Source organism: Mastigoproctus giganteus, chromosome 9 (assembly GCF_048544385.1).
Source record: "Mastigoproctus giganteus isolate SK-2022 chromosome 9, ASM4854438v1, whole genome shotgun sequence".
NCBI classification, from domain to species: Eukaryota; Metazoa; Arthropoda; class Arachnida; order Uropygi; family Thelyphonidae; genus Mastigoproctus; species Mastigoproctus giganteus.
The window spans coordinates 100,287,888-100,304,436 of NC_143583.1; the positions used below are offsets into that span (position 1 = coordinate 100,287,888).

Sequence of the window (16,549 nt, forward strand, 5' to 3'; positions counted from 1 at the left end):
TGTCAAATAAAACCATACTCAGGACCATAAGTGAGACTACCTCCACTGGTGGCCTTCTCTGGTCCACAGGGGCCCACAGTCTATAGAAAAGGATATTGCATTCCATTTGTACAAAAGTTATTGTATATGTTGGGCATAGCCTCTTTCTGTACTATGTAGCCTCGAGTAAACTGAGTGTTACTTAGTGCATTTATCTCATATTGTGGAGGTACTTTGTCTCGGGAGTGCCTTGGTATTGTACTGCTATATATAAAAGGCGCTGCTCCAGTGAAGAAGTATATTGCTTTTTTTTTCTTTTTTTTTTATTTTTTTTATTTGAAGCATATGCCCCTACCAAGATCTAGGTTTAAATCCTGTTTGGGATCTCATTGGCAGAAGATAGACATTGTGAAAAGCTGAACATCCCAGTATATCCACAGTGTGTGAAATACAAGATGGTCGAGTAAATAAGTAGACATAGTAAGTCTGAGGGAAAAAAAGCCACTTATGAAAGCTATAAAAGGTTGTACATTAGCATTAGCAAAGGCATATGATGCAAGGAAGCAAGCTTATATAGCATTAGCCAAAAAAAAAAAAAAAAACTTTATTTCACCCATTCACTTGCTCCAAATGTTTGTCAAGTTCTGCCTTGAATCTATTTAAGCTATCAACTTCTTCAATTGCAGATGGAAGTTTGTTCCACCAATCAACCACCCGTTGGCTAAAGGCAAACTTCTGCACATCTATCCTACAACCGTCTTTCCTCAATTTGAATTTATGCCCTCTGAGGTGATTATTCTGAGCAAGAGGAAGAATCCCATCTGCATTGAGCATGCTCAAACCATTCAAGGCTTTATAAACCTCAATCAGATTACCTCACAGGTGCCTAGTCTCCAGACACTGTAACTTGCAAAATTGAAGCAAAATTTGCAAAATTTGCAAAATTTCTTCTTAAGAGCAACCCTTTGTTCCATTCACTAATCTTGTTGCCCTTCTCTGTACTCGTTCCAACAGCTCTATATCCTTCTTAAAATAAGGCCTCCAGACCTGTATACAGTACTCAAGGTGTGGCCTGACCATTTCCTTATACAAGGAGATAATCACCTCCTTATCCCTGCTAGAAAAATTCCTGTATATCATTGACAAGACACCATGAGCTACTCTTGCAGACTGTCTGCACTGCTCAGAAAACTACAGGGATGGGATACACTAAAAAAGAAAGGGTGCAAGAATATTTGCTGATGCTATCGAGGCAGTGTTAGGTGGGTCAGAAAACTGCTAGCTTGGGGGGATACAAGGACTAATAGATTTAACAGTAGCCACTGGCAGAGGTGAAAGTGATTCTTGCACTGCTTCTATTGGAATGAGCAGCAGCCTGGAAAACAAGATGCAGGATATTTCAGAGACTGCTGGGAGTCATTGCGGTACAAGTAAACACATGGGTTGTGTTAGGGTAGCTAAGAATAGGAACAGGCGCATGTATACTTGCGTGTACACCAATGCTAGGAGTTTGGTTAATAAATTTGATGAATTTGAGGTATTGCCCAAAACAACAAAGGCAGATATTGTTGGGATATCAGAGACGTGGTGTCACACAGATATAAGGAATGCAGAACTGGAATTTGGGGAGTACAATGTGTACAGAAAGGATAGACAAGACAGGAAGGGAGGAAGGGTTATGCAATTAGTTAAGAAACACAAAGTCGAAGGAAGTGAAGCCAGTCGACATTGCTGGACAGTGCAGTCTTGAGTCAGTTTGGTGTGACATAAGCATTGGAAGATCAAAATTGAGAGTAGGAGTGTGCTATAGGCTTAATGACTCTGATGAGTATAATAAGAAACTGTACTGGGAAATAGTGGGCCAGTAAATCAGAGAGTCTTATAATGGGGGATTTTAATTTCCCAGATATTGACTGGAATTTGTGGGTTGGTCGCTCACACACACTAGCAAGGCTTTTGTGGATTTATTGGATGATTGCTTTCTGCATCAGCATGTTCGGGAGGCAACTAGAGGGAGTAATACTCTTGATCTGATTATCAGTAGTGATTCTTCATGCATTAAGAATCTGCAGATAAAGGAACCACTAGGTGGCAGTGATAACAGTATGCTGAAGTGGGATTTACTCAAAGAAGTAACTACCATCAGGGTTAAAGGGAAGGGTTTTTGCTTTCGTAAAGGTGACTGATGGTCTGAGACAGTATTTAAATTCTATACAGTGGGACCAAACTGATGATGTTACCAACAGCAAATTCAAAATGGGAAGCATTCAAAGAACTTATCTTGGAAGCTACTAGGCTTTACATACCAACTAAGAAATATTATTCAAGGTTCAGGCCTAAATGGATGTCAGATGAACTAATGAGACATATGGCAGAGAAGAAAAATGCATGGGTTACATATAAATTAATTGGTGGCATGGAAGCCTACGATAGATATAAACTGGTATGTAACCAAGTCACAAAGGAGATTAGGCAGGCAAAAGCAGATTATGAGAAATCTTTGGCAAAGGATGCAAAGAAAAACAACAGTTTTTTACTTATGTAAACTCTAGAAGGAAAGGGATGAATCAGATTGGTCCACTGGATATTGATGGTTCAACTGTTATTGATCCTGTTCAGTTGGCTAACAAACTGAGTATTTTGCATCTACATTCACACATGAGGAGTTATTCAGGGAGGGGAATTCCAGAGGTGAATTAAACTCTGGCAGAGAGCTAAATGATTTTGTAATAACTGAGAGCAAAGTGGAGGTGAAATTGTTGAAGATAAACATAAAAAAGGCACCTGGGGTGGATGGGATCTATCCAGTTAAATTAAAGGAGGCAGCAAAGGAAGTAAGCAAACCCTTAGCCATAATTATGAGAGCTTCTTTGGACTCAAGGGAGGTACCTATAGACTGGAGATGTGCAAATGTGACCCCATTTCACAAAGGAGGATCAAAGGCTGACACAAGTAATTATAGACCTGTGAGTTTAACTTCTGTTCCAGGAAAATTAATGGAGGCACTGGTTAAAGAAGCACTGCAGGATCATCTAGACAAGACTTCAGTTATAGCTCGGACACAGCATGGTTTTGTTAAGGGAAAGTCTTGCCTGTCCAGTTTGATTGGATACTATGATGCAGTCACAAAAGAACTGGATGCAGGGAATAACTTTGATATTATATATTTGGATCTTAGAAAGGCTTTTGATACCATTGCACATGGAAGAATGCTGCACAAATTGGAGCAGTGTGGCATTGGAGGCAAATTGCTGGTATGGATAAAGGGATGGTTGAGGGGGAGATGACAGAGAGTGGTAATCAATGGACACTGCTCATCATGGACTAATGTTATTAGTGCAGTTCCTCAGGGTTCAGTGTTGGGCCCATTGTCGTTTTCTGTACAGTAAACCCCTGCTATTCGCAGTATTTGTATTGGCGGTTTCGCATATTTGTAGTCGCTGATTTAATATAAAATGAAACTTGACTCTTGATTTTTTAAGGAGTCCTTATGTGCTGTAATGTAATAGCTAAATCGTATGTATAGCTTAGCTTAATTTTCATGAGGTGAGTGCTGAAAATCATGCTGAGCTATACATACAATTTAGTTATAAAATTAAACTTAAAAAAAATGTGAATTTTAAATCCCTGTGAACATTTTCCGCCATAAAAAAAACATGGGCGTGGCTAAAATCATCTTTCCCGGTCAAAACAGCGCTCAGTGGGTGGGGGGGGAGGGGTGACAAAATCGCGAATGTGGATATTTCTCACTAATCCTTGTTCAGTATGTCTATGAGCTTGTCATGGAAGGTTTTGTCGTTTGCTTTTAATTTATATGCTTATAAATTGAATAAATTTATCAATTTATAAATTGACATGCTTACAAAAGTGAAAAATCTACTGTTTTGCAGTGTGTTAGTGTAAACAGACTTTTTCGAGTGTGTTAATGGAAGAAAGTGACTTTATTGTGGGCAAATTCTTTTCTAACCCCTACAAAAATATGGCTACGAATAACAAGAGAATTGTGAAAAGATCAAAGAAGGTGATGACATTAGCTAGTAAAATTCAGTTATTAGACAATTTTTAATGGTGACAGTGTTTCATCAGTAGCAAAACATTATAAAATCAGTGTCAACGGTACGATCAATCAAGAAATCGGAAGAAAAAAATCCGCCGTAATGTCCATGAAAACGCGCTAATTGCTTCAAAAATTTGCTCTTTAACTCGTGATATTAAATTAGAAAAAATGGAAAAGGCTTTAAGTCTGTGGATAGAAGACTGAACTCAAAATAAAATTCCCTTAAGTTCACTCATCATTCGTGAAAAGGCAAAACACCTTTATCCACACTTTAGCGAAACTGGTGATAGAACTGGCAGGATAAGTTTTTTAGCTATAGCAAAGGCACTGGATTGAAAGACTTGTTTGAAATTTCTAGTAAATATTACATTTAATATTAAATTGTTTCTTATTTTCATTTTGATGTCTTATGCTTGCATTTCACTATGTACTGTCTTTGTACATAATCATATTATGAAGGTACATATAATACATACATAGACAAAATTTTAGATTAGTTTTTCTTATATATTTCATACTTTGGAACGGAACCCCTTTATTACTATGGGAGCCATAACTCAGTATTCGCGCATTTCTCATGAACGTAACCCCCGCGAATAGCGAGGGTTTACTGTATTTATAAATGATATTGATGATGGCATATCAAGCTTAATGTCCTAGTTTGCAGACGATACAAAGGTTGGCAGGGTTGTTAAGGACACTACTGACGCCATGCTGCTGCAATAGGATCTGAAAAGGTTGAGCAGATGAGCTGAGAGATGGAAAATTAAGTTTAACGTTGACAAATGTAAAGTACTACATATGGGCAACAGTAACCCCAGAGCAACGTATCAACTCTGTGGTACTACACTGTCAGTGGTAGAGAATGAAAAGGACCTGGGGGTAATTGTGCAGGCAGATATGAAGTTCTCTGAGCAGTGCAGACAGGCTGCAAGAGTAGCTCATGGTGTCTTGTCTGTATATGGTGATATACAGGAATTTTTCTGGCAGGGATAAGGAGGCAATTATTCCCTTGTATAAGGCAATGGTCAGACCACACCTTGAGTACTGTATACTTGAGCACTGATTTCAAGAAGGATGTAGAGCTGCTGGAACAAGTATAGAGAAGGGCAACAAGATTAGTGAATGGAACAAAATGTTGTTCTTATGAAGAAAGGCTTAAGTTTTGCAAATTACAGTGTCTGGAGACTAGGCACCGGCGAGGTGATCTGATAGAGGTGTATAAAGTCTTGAATGGTTTGAGCATGCTCTCAGTGCCGATGGGATTCCTCCTCTTGCTCAGAATAATCACCTGAGTGGTCATAAATTCAAATTGAGGAAAGACAGATGTAGGATAGATGTGTGTAAATTTGCCTTTAGCTAGTGGGTAGTTGGTTGGTGGAACAGATGTCTATCCCTTGTTGTGGAAGATGATAGCCTAAATAAATTTAAGGCTCAGCTGGACAGGTATTTCGAATAAACGGAGGGGTGAAATGGGAGTGGGTGTTTTTTTTTTTTTTTTTGCTGATGCTGCATAAGCTTGTTTTCTTGCATCATATGCCTATGCTAATGGTAAATTTTCGTGTGCTTAGTTTTTAGTAAAATATTTATCAGCTAATTGTGAAATTTTGCTGATTTTACCGTGTATTTCTGATGCCCTATAATTTATCGTGTTTTGAGAAAACTAAATAAAAATCAAGCTGTCTGGCCTGATAGGCCAGACAGCTTGATTTTTAGTGCCAAAGATAGGTAACACGATTCCTCTATAAATAACTTGCCACTTCACATATATTTTTGTCTAGTTTAGTCCTTAGTAATTTTTTTCTATCGTAAGATTCTAGTCAATGAAAGGATAACCCCAGGGGCTCACATCTGGTGAGCTGGATATCATCGTTCTTCTCTTTTTTGGTGATTCCCTTCTATTTCTGACTCTCTCTCTCTCTCTCTCTCTCTCTCTCTCTCTCTCTCTCTCTCTCTCTCTCTCTCTCTCTCTCTCTCTCTCTCTGTTTATCTAGGTAACTCAGAAATTTTATTTTGACTGGTGCAGCATAAGCCTCAAGCTTCCTTTCACTATATGGCTAATAATAAAATGTCATGTGCTGTTGTTAAAAAAAAAAAAAAAAAATTCTTTGTAACTAATATAGCACACTTGATGAATGGTAGCCGTATTCCCCTCCAGCAGTAGTTGTTTGTAATTAGTATTCCACTGAAATACTCTTATTGCATCTCCAGATGAGAAAAACGGGGCATTTACAGCGTCATTCACAGATAAGTCCTGTTGTTTACCAAAAATGAATAGGAAACTGAATACTGAATGTATCGAAGCAAATATACCAATTTTTAGCTATTTTCCCCTCTTAGAAATATGGATGTACAGTAGATACAAGTTCCAGAAATGCTTTGGGTTTTGAGTTTGTGCTGGTGCGAGGTGATGGTTTTTCTCTAAGTATTTTTAATTTTTATTTCACACTATCCAATCATGGATAAATTTTTAGTAAGAAGAACAAAGAGAGAGTTAGATTCTATGGAGAGAACAGAAAATCTTGAGAAAAGATGCGATGATGAGTTGAGAACACCTCAGTATGACAGAACAGGTGGCAAGTGTAATCATGACCATTTCTCAAGTCTGTCTATGAGTAAATCAGCTCTAGATAAGAATCAGAATAAAAAAAAAAACTGTTATCAAAATGAATATTTGAAATATGACTTCTTATTGTGGTGATGAGCAGAATCAAGTCTGTCTGTGTTTAATTTGTGAACAGAAACTCAGCAGTAACTGTGTGAAACCCTCTGTTGATAAGACATTTAAAAGAAATCATTGAGACTTGAACAGTAAGTCCATTGCTTATTTTGAAGAGAAAAGGAAGTATTACATAAAAAAGACTTCATTGGTGAAAATCTATATTTGTGAGTCATAAAAAAGAATTATTAGAAGCCTCACTGAAAGTAAGCTATTGCATTGCTTCTTAAGGAGAGGCCCATACTCTTGTTGAAAATTTGATAATGCCATGCACTGTTGATCTGTGTGACACAATATTTGGACCCAGTGAATCAGCAAAAATAAAACAGGTGCCACTGTCTAATGACACTGTAAAAAGAAGAGTTTTATTTTGCTCAGCCGATCTTTGTAATGAATTCATTCATAGACCTAAGTTGTTGCCTTATTTTACCTTGCAGCTCAATGAGAGCACTAATGTGAGTAGCCTAGCTGTGTTGTTAGTATTTGTTCGATACCTATATAATGGTGAGCTGCGCTAAGACACTCTTATCTGTGACGATGTGAAAACCACTACAACAGGACCTGATATTTTTGAAAACATTGACAGCTCTTTTTGTGCTCATGAACTTGACTGGAAGAAGTGTATTGACATCTGTACTAACAGTGCCAAGGCTATGCAGGTTCTCATTTTAGGTGTTGCTACGAGAATCAAGGCAGTAACACCCTTCCTGTTCAAGTAGTCACTGTGTGCTCCACAGGGAAAATTTAGTTGGGAAAACATTCCTGCAAAACTGAAAGGTGTTTTTAAGACACTAATAGAAATTGTCAATTATGTGAAATCTGGCTTAAATACAAGGCATTTCTGGCAGATTTGTGATGATCTACTTTTTTACACCAAAGCACATTGGCTGAGTAAAAGTAAAGTGCTGATTAGATTCTCTGAAATTATGACATTCCTTACTGATCGTAAAGGTGAAGCCACAAGAAAAACAACTTGAGATGAAATGCAGAGATTCATTGATTTTATGTCTAGTGATAATTCATAAATGATTGCATACTGTGCTGATACAAAGGTTGGTAGGGTGGTCAGTGATAATAATCAGTGTATGCCACTTCAACGGGATCTAGAGAAATTAGGCAGATGGACTGAGAAGTGGTAATTGAAGTTTAACATTTGACAAATGAAAAACTGTGTATGCATAACAACTGTGTAACATAAAATACCAACTGTGTGGTATCACACTTGAGGTAATAGAGAACAAAAAAACCTAGAAGTAATTGTGCAGTCAGACTTGAAGTTCTCTGGAGCAGTGCAGATGGCTCATGAGGTTTTGTCAATGATATACAGGGATTTTGTCAGCAGAGATAAGGCAGTGGTTAGGCCATGTCTTGATTAATGCTTACAATGCTAGAAGCATTATTTTAGGAAAGATGCGGACTAGTTAGAACAGGCAATGAGATGAAGGGAACAGAAGGGATCTCTTAGCAAGAGAGACTTTAGGTCTACAAATTGTGCATCCAGAAACTAGGCACCTGCGAGATCTGATTGAGGTGCTTAAATCTTTGAGTGGATTTAGTAAACTAAATATTAATGGTATTTTTAATGTTGCTCAGCCAACAGAAGGATATAAATTTAAATTGAGGAGGGATGGTTGCAGGTTAGATATGTGAAAATTTGCTTTCAGCCAGAGGGTATTTGATCGTTGGAACAAACTTTCATCTTTCTTTGTGGAAGTGGATGATTTGGATAAATTTAAGGAAGAATTGGATGAATTATTAGAGGGGATGGTGATCTGGGAAGGTGTTTATATATATATATATATATATAAACACGAATAATTTTACTATATATATATATATATATATATATATAATTATGAATAAAAATTAAAATTAAGTAAAGAAAGAAAATAGATTTGAATTTGAATAGAGATAAAATGAAATATCAATAATATGAATTATGGATCAGGGACACTGCAAGAGCAAAGGTACCCTACAACCATAATGTATATATAGAAAATTATTTTAATGTTATGTGCAAATCTTTAATTTAACTTATGCTAATAATGAAAATACCGTGTACCCTGGGAGCGATGTATGTTGAATAAAGGGAAAGAGTAACGTTATAAACAAAGTGCGAATTTTGAAAAATGTCAAATTTGAAAAGAACGACCAAGGTAGAAATAGAAGATTTTTGAAAAGAAGATTTTTGAAAAGAACGACCAAAGTAGAAATAGCATTGCAGTATCTTTCATAATTTCTGTGTCTTCTTCAGAGGTCATCCACCTAAATTATGAAAAAGAACAGCAATACTCTTACTTCTGTTTCTGACATGTTCTGTATGCCAAAAAACACGTGTATGTCAAAAACACGTGTACGCAGACAACGTGTCTGCGTACACGTGAATTCATGAGAGGAAATTCATGAGAGACTCAAGTAACCTGCCAGGTGAGGCATCCCCAATTTGGGCCCTGGAACGGAATAGTCAAAAGTGCAGATGGCTCTTGTTCAATCGAATTTAGTTTATTAATTAACTCCATTGTCAGGGAAATGGATAACACTTTTTGTAATAAGGGATAGGTGGACTAGAATCAGGATGTGACTGCCAGGAGAAGCAGTTAATTATATCACATTAGATCATCAGATTTTTAGGGGATTAAAGAGAGCATTATTATTATTCATTATTATTTTTTCACTATGCTGAAAAAATGCTGCAAGTTAGGTAAAATGTGTATGCATCCAGAATTCTGCCCAGACACAACTTGAGGAACCCTGCAAGGTGTTTTTGGGAAGAAATTTTTATCAGCATGGGCTACACATGTAGGTAGAAGGAATGTATTTTATAGAGAAAGGATACATATCAACAAAGGTGAAGCAAGGGTTTTTGCCATTACCTTAAGGGAAACTGGAGGATGGGGGTAATATAAGTATGCCTTTATGTGATGATATGGGTCAAAGTAATGCTTGGTAAGAGTTCATTTGTTGCTACAACAGCCGATATTGTCAAGATATTGTGGTGGCAACAAAGCTCGAAATGAACGGGAAACTAATGCTAGGGAAACAAACTTAAGTGGTGGGTCAGGGTAGTAAACTGTACAAGAACACTTAGCTGTAACTGTGTTTACAGTAATGTCAGGAGTGTCATCAATAAAATGAATGAATTGCAACTCCCAGTTAGCACAATTAATGTTGAAACAATAGGGCTAATGGAAACATTGGTGTCACCCAGAAATAGGGGATGAATTTCATTATGGAATGTACAATTAGGAAGGATAGGGAAGATAGCAGAGGTGGTGGGATTATAATTCTTAACAAAAGGAACCTGAGCATGAAAAAAGCTTTTGCAGTTTGAGAAGTTACGTATGCCAGTAAAGAATCTGTATGGTGTGATATAGTTGGAAACAAAGGTATAATGACAGTCGGAGTAATCTACAGACCAGAGGATTGTGATGATTATGAGGATAGCTTTTACAAGCAAATAGAATGGATGAGGAAATGCAAATGTTTTGTTATAGGCGATTTTAGTTTGCCACTGAATTGATTGGAGCAATGGGAGGGAATACTCACCTTTGGGAATAAATGTATAAATCATCTAGGTGATTGTTATTTATATTAGCATATTAGGACAAGTTGTAGAGGCAAGAATATTCTAGACCTTATCTTCACATGTGAATCAGATAACAACATTGGACTGACAATACAAGGACCACTAGCATGAAGCAATCATGCAGTTCTAAGCTGAAGTGGAAGGTTGGTTGGTTGGTTTTAATGGGGGTTTATTGGCACAAGGGCAACTAAGGACAAAATGTGGCTGTTGCAGCAGTTCTGCAAACAAAATTTTTTTTTTTTTAGTCATACCTCAAATAAGTTCATATAAATGAATTTGCTTTAAAAAATTAAGTAGGTCAGACAGATTTGCATCATCACTGAGAATTTGGTTAATCTCTAATGAGTTATTTTGGGTTTGAACTGCTTTAAAATTTGTTAATCGAGCAGCATTGTTGTGTAGACACTCGAGGAGGATATGTTTCACCGTTAGTAGGGCGGAACAATGGCGACACCGAGGAGGCTCATCGCCTGTCAGCAAGTGAAGGTAAGTGATTTGCATATGCCCGATGCGTGTCCTTGCAAGGACCACCTCTTCTTGTCTGGCTGAAGTGGAGAGAGAGATAGCAGTCGTTAAAAGCAAAGGAATGTGTTTTTATTTCAGGAAAGGAAATTATGACAGCTTCAGATGCAACATGATCTCTGTCAACTGGGGATATAGCACACAGTGTTAATGCATTAGAATTATGCTATACTATTAAAATCATGGTTATGGGATGCTATTAACACATATACATCTCAAGAAAATATAACACAAGAAGAATGCCAAGATTATTATTATTAGTAGTAGTAGTAGTAGTAGTGGTGGTGGTGGTGGCACCTTCGTAGCCAGGTGGGCAGGAGAAGCAGTGCGTAGCACACGCTTCTTGATTAGACCGAGGTTCGGGCCCGTGCCCACCAAATACGGAGGATGCGGAAAGGTCAGGGAATGACCACCGTATATTCCCGGAGCAATATGGCCTTAGTTGCTAATGCTACTAAAAACCAAATAACAACAACAACCAGAATAAGTTGCCTCTATAGATGATTGAGGCTGACAGCTTGGGAAAAATCAAATATCAAATGGATCAGAACCTTTGTACGGAGGGAGTCAAACAATAGTTTATATTTTATTATTATTTTTTATTAATTAGTAAATAAATACACCGATAAGCCAAAACATTTTGACCACCTACCTAATATGATGTTGGTCCTCCACGTGCAGCCAAAATACCTGGTGAGGCATGGATGCTACAAGATTTCTAAGTGTGTCTTGTGGTATCAGGTACCAACACGTAAGCAGCAGATCCTTTAACTCCTGTAAGTTCCATTGTTGAGACGCAGCAGATCGGAATTACTGTTCCAACAGAAACCACAAATGCTCGATGGGATTGATGTATGGATTCTGTCAGTGTCGATCCACTGGTGATATTTTGGTTTATATTACCCATTTATGGACAAATTCAATGGAAAGGTTCGGTGAAACACAAGCAGTTGCTTTTGCACCTCAAAGGCTCTCAATCGTGTTTGGCATAACGGTCTTCTAAACAAGCTTCCATCTTATGGTTTGCCTGCAGTTTTTTGTAATTGGTTATCCAATTTTCTCTCTGATCGCTCACTGAGGGTGATGGTAGATCACTCTCTGTCTTCTAACTTCTGCACTAATGCTGGTGTCCCACAAGGTTCAGTTTTTTCCCCCACTCTTTTCCTCTTGTATATTAATGACCTTCTTCCATTGACTGGAAATCCTATCCATAGTTTTGCCGATGATAGCACATTGCATTCCACTTTCCATTTTGAGAAACCTTGCCCTGCTCAATCAGCTTCAACCTCTCGAAAATCCGCTATCAATTCCTTAAATGCCAATCTCCAGGTAATTCTCCAGTGGGGCAAAGACAACTTAGTTGATTTCAATCCTTCGAAAACTCAGACTTATCTTATATCTCGCAAAAAGGATTCTTCTGCTACTTTGATTTCTAGGCAAAATGATATATCTCTTTTGTGGATTACCCTGACTTCTAATCTCTCTTGGCACAAGCACATTACAAATATTGCTTGCTCTGCATCTAAAAAACTTGGTTTTCTTTTTCGCTCTTGGCATTACTTTTCTTCCAAACAGCTCTTCACTCTGTACAAATCGCAAATCCGCCCTACCATGGAATATTGTTCCCACATCTGGGGCGGTGCCCCCAAAACCTCTCTCAGGCTTCTAGATTCCATTCAGAAGAGGATAGTTAGGTTAATTAATGACTTATCTCTAACAAAGTCTCTCCACTCTCTGTCTCATAGACATACTTTTTCTGCTGCATGCCTTTTCTACAGATACTTCCATGTGCACTGTTCTTCTGAATTGGCTTCTATAATTCTATAAGACCACAGGAGGCATTGAATGGAGCGTGTTGGGAATGGGAGAGGTGTTTTTCCAAGATCATTAATACATGAGTTGGAAGAAAAATGGGATACTAGCAGGTCAGCTTTATCCTTGGCTGAAGTGATAACAGAACCATCTGGTGTGGACAGAGGTGGGAGTAGAGATGGGCAAAAGTTGCAGCCAATAGCTTTCGCAAGAGACCAGAATGCTTGGCTACCATTAGGGCAAGAAGCAAGTTTTCTACTCTTAGCCTGTTCAAACTCTAGTTTGGACTGATTAATAACTGCTTTACAATTGTTGCGAGCTTTGGTGTAGGCAGAAAATGAAACTGAAGAATTAGAAACAAGCCAATTAAGATATGCAATATTCTTCTCTTGAACAGCCTTAGCAAATTTATTGGAAAACCGAAGTTTAGATAAAGGACGAGATTTTAAAGTGGAGTGTGGGATAAAGGATTCCATTCCTGCAAGAATAATTTCACTGACACGATCTGAGCAAACATTGATATCAGAAGTTTTGAAACAATAATCCGACCAAGGAAAAGAAGAAAAGTCTCGCAGGTCATCCCATTTTGCATTCTTGTAATGCCAAACAACACTAGTTTGGGAATAGCCATGAGATAAAGGTTCCATTGGAGAAGAGACAGTCACCAAGTTGTGATCTGAAGTGCCTAAAGGATCTCTCCCTTTGACCGTGTACTTAGAAGGGTTGTTTGTGAGAAAAAGATCAAGCGTATTGGCTGTATGATTAGGATTGTCTGGTATTCTTGTAGGTAAATGAACAATCTGTGCTAGATCATTAGTAATTGCAAAAGCCTCAGCATCTCGACCTGCTGGGTCGGTGTGACTAGAAAATGGAAGCGAACTGGAGTTGTGAACATTAAAATCACCAAGGAAAATTAACTCACTGTTAGGAAAGTTGGACTGAAGGAAGTCAAGTTGCAAAGAGAGGAAGTCAAAGAGCTCCAAGTGGTTAGTGGAGTTGGGAGAACGGTAGAGACAACAGATGAATTTGACACAATGAGGTAGAGAGATTTTATGCCAGAGAAGATCAAAGAGAGGAGATTCCAAATTGCCAAGTCTCTGACAGGGAATATCAGAACAGACATATGCACAAGTACCACCTTTGAGGCGAAAGGAATCATACAGCAAATAATTTGGGCATCTGTAGATGAGCAGTAGTTGAATCAACCGATAACTGAGATTCTGTCAGAAAATGGACATGGGGTTTGGCGGACTGCAAGTGGAAATGGACATTGTTGAGATTAGAATTGAGACCACGTATATTTGTGAAATGAATTAGGAAGTGCTTGGGAGGTTTAGATCTTTTCTCAAGTAAGCTTGCTCTATTAGTTTGACAATTCATGGTGTATTCAATAGTAAGAAAAAGTGGGTGGGACATGCTGTATGAAGTAATGAAATTTCTGGATATGGCGTACACATGGTAAGAATATACCCAGATCCTTGACATAACGTAGCCTCGACAATGCTCTCCGCATACAATCTACTCCGACTCCCTCCAATCACTATCTGGCAGAGTAGAGGTAGCAAGATTATACACTAGCTGGTCTTCCATCAAAAGGATATCAGAAGGATTTTGATGAATCTTGATTCTAAGAAAGCTCCAGGTCCATAGGGTTCAACTGGAACCCCCTGAGCTACCAATGTGAAGCGTGTTGATCTGGCCCTCGCCCGATGTTCCATTCCATTTCAGTGCCAGTCATTCCATCTTTTGTATATTCATATCTATGAACCACTCTCGAACAGCACTGGGAGTATGGCATGAGGCATCCTGTTGAAACAAACATAGATCTGTACCAGAGAACTGCTACATTGTAATACACAGTATAACTGCCAAAAGACCTAGGCCATACCAAAATAAATAGTCCCACATCATAATTTCACTCCTTGGAACTTCAATGTTTGCTTCGTGCACTCTTTCAGCAGATGTTCTCCATGCATCCTCCACACCCATCTATATGATTGCAGTAGGGTTTAATGATATTTATCACTATAGAACCAATTTCCACTGCTCTGTGGGCTAATTATAGCATTCATTGCACCTTGCAAGCGCCTCCGTAGCCAGGTGGGAAGGAGCAGCAGTGCATAGCACACGCTTCTTGATTAGACCGGGGTTCGAGCCCGTCAGATGAAAGGTCAGGGAATGACCACCGCATATTCCCGGAGCAATATGGCCTTAGTTGCTAATGCTCATAAAAAAAAAAAAAAACCAAAAGGACAAAATACCACCTTGCAAGGCTAGACCACTGATTTTGGCTGTTGATGGTTGGCTTATGTACCACTCCTCTCCGCTGATGTTTTTGGATATCTGATGAGATTGTTGTATTACTCTTCCGAGTACCCTCAGGTCATGGGGAGTGAGCTGTGCATTGTTAGACCATAGTGGCACCATTTCACATCTATTTCATGCTAACATCACCAATGGTCAATTTTGGAAGAGGCTTTCAGCAATTTCACTAGTTGACAAGTCGTCATTGTGACATCTGACAATAACACTCCCATCAAAATCAGTTAGCCCAATTCTATACATTCCATAGTCTCACTCATACATCTTCCTTATATACTAGTGTAAATCACTTGTTTATCTAGGTTGGTTCAATGAATAATGAAAACAGGGGTGTCTGAATCCTTTCTAGTCTATGTAGTAATGGCATTCTTGTTATTCCAAAATTATGACTATCTAACTTCTAACATAGTGATTCAAACTGAAGCCAGAATCAAAACGTAAGTGCACATTGTAGGTTGCTATACTATAAACCTATACATAAACAGTCATGTGCATTTTTAATTTGGACACCAGTACTGAGAGATCTGATTTCATGGCCATGTTTCTTGAATTATAACGTAAACCAGTAATGCTAATCGAAAGTCAAGACCACACTGAATGAATGCTAAAATTCACAGTGATTTAATTCTAATAGATATTTTAGTTTTAAGTTTATTTATTTGCTTTATTTGTTACATGAGTTCCTGCTCCTGATTTAAGAAAATACTTTGCAAAACAATTTGATATTGATATTTCTGTAGTAATATACCTGCACCCACTCTGTAATGTTTGAATTGCTTCTTGTTATTTCAGCATGGCACGTGTCCAATATGTCGTAAACTTCTTGGTGATGAATCTGTTTTTGCTCCTGGAAGCAGTAATGCTTCTACATCTGCAGTTAGTGGTGGTACTACTACTTCAAATGAAACAGACACTGGCAATAGAAACTTAGTCCATAGATCTGCAACATCTTCTAATTCAACATCAGCTTCTAGTTTCAATAGTCATTTACCATCTGTTTATGACTTTACAGAAGAATTTGATTAATTTTATTGCAGCTTAAAGGATATGTACATAGGGTTTGCCCTTTATTTAAATCTGATTGTTTCATACTGTGTATTACAAATTTTTTTCTTTTTTTTTTTTTTTGCTGTCTTGAAGTGTAATTTTTTATGCATTTTCAGTATGCCTGATATATTTTGATGAAGTTGGATGTAGAAATTCTTTAAACAGTTATACACTGCTGCCACCTGTATGCTGTCCCTCAGATCTTAAAAAATAAAAAATAAAAACTGAATTAGTATACTTGTAATGTTTTGAGATAGAGTGATTGCTTTTATTGAAACTATGGGTAGCAACATTTTGGCAGTATTAACATGTTTTTTTAAATAGTGAAAGTAAATTACATAAAAAGGCACATATGTTAAATACTTTATACCAATCCCTAATGCAGTGTTCCTCAATTCAACAGCTGTGAACAAATTTGAGGTGGACCGCAAAAGTTTTAAGAATACTTTAAAATATTTTTAATGCATATTTTAATGATTAACATATACACACAAGTAAATAATGC

General features: G+C 37.8%; 1 protein-coding gene across 1 annotated transcript in view; it reads left to right on the plus strand.

Annotated features, from left to right (window-relative positions):
• The window catches only part of LOC150080591 (E3 ubiquitin-protein ligase RNF115-like), a 227,649-nt gene extending 211,428 nt beyond the window's left edge, over positions 1-16,221 (plus strand). Inside the window, exon 10 of the mRNA XM_090381020.1 lies at positions 15,790-16,221. Coding sequence (XP_090237146.1) covers positions 15,790-16,023 — 234 coding nt within the window. The 3' untranslated portion in view covers positions 16,024-16,221. The remainder of the gene's footprint in view (positions 1-15,789) is intronic.
• Positions 16,222-16,549: the final 328 nt, after the last annotated feature.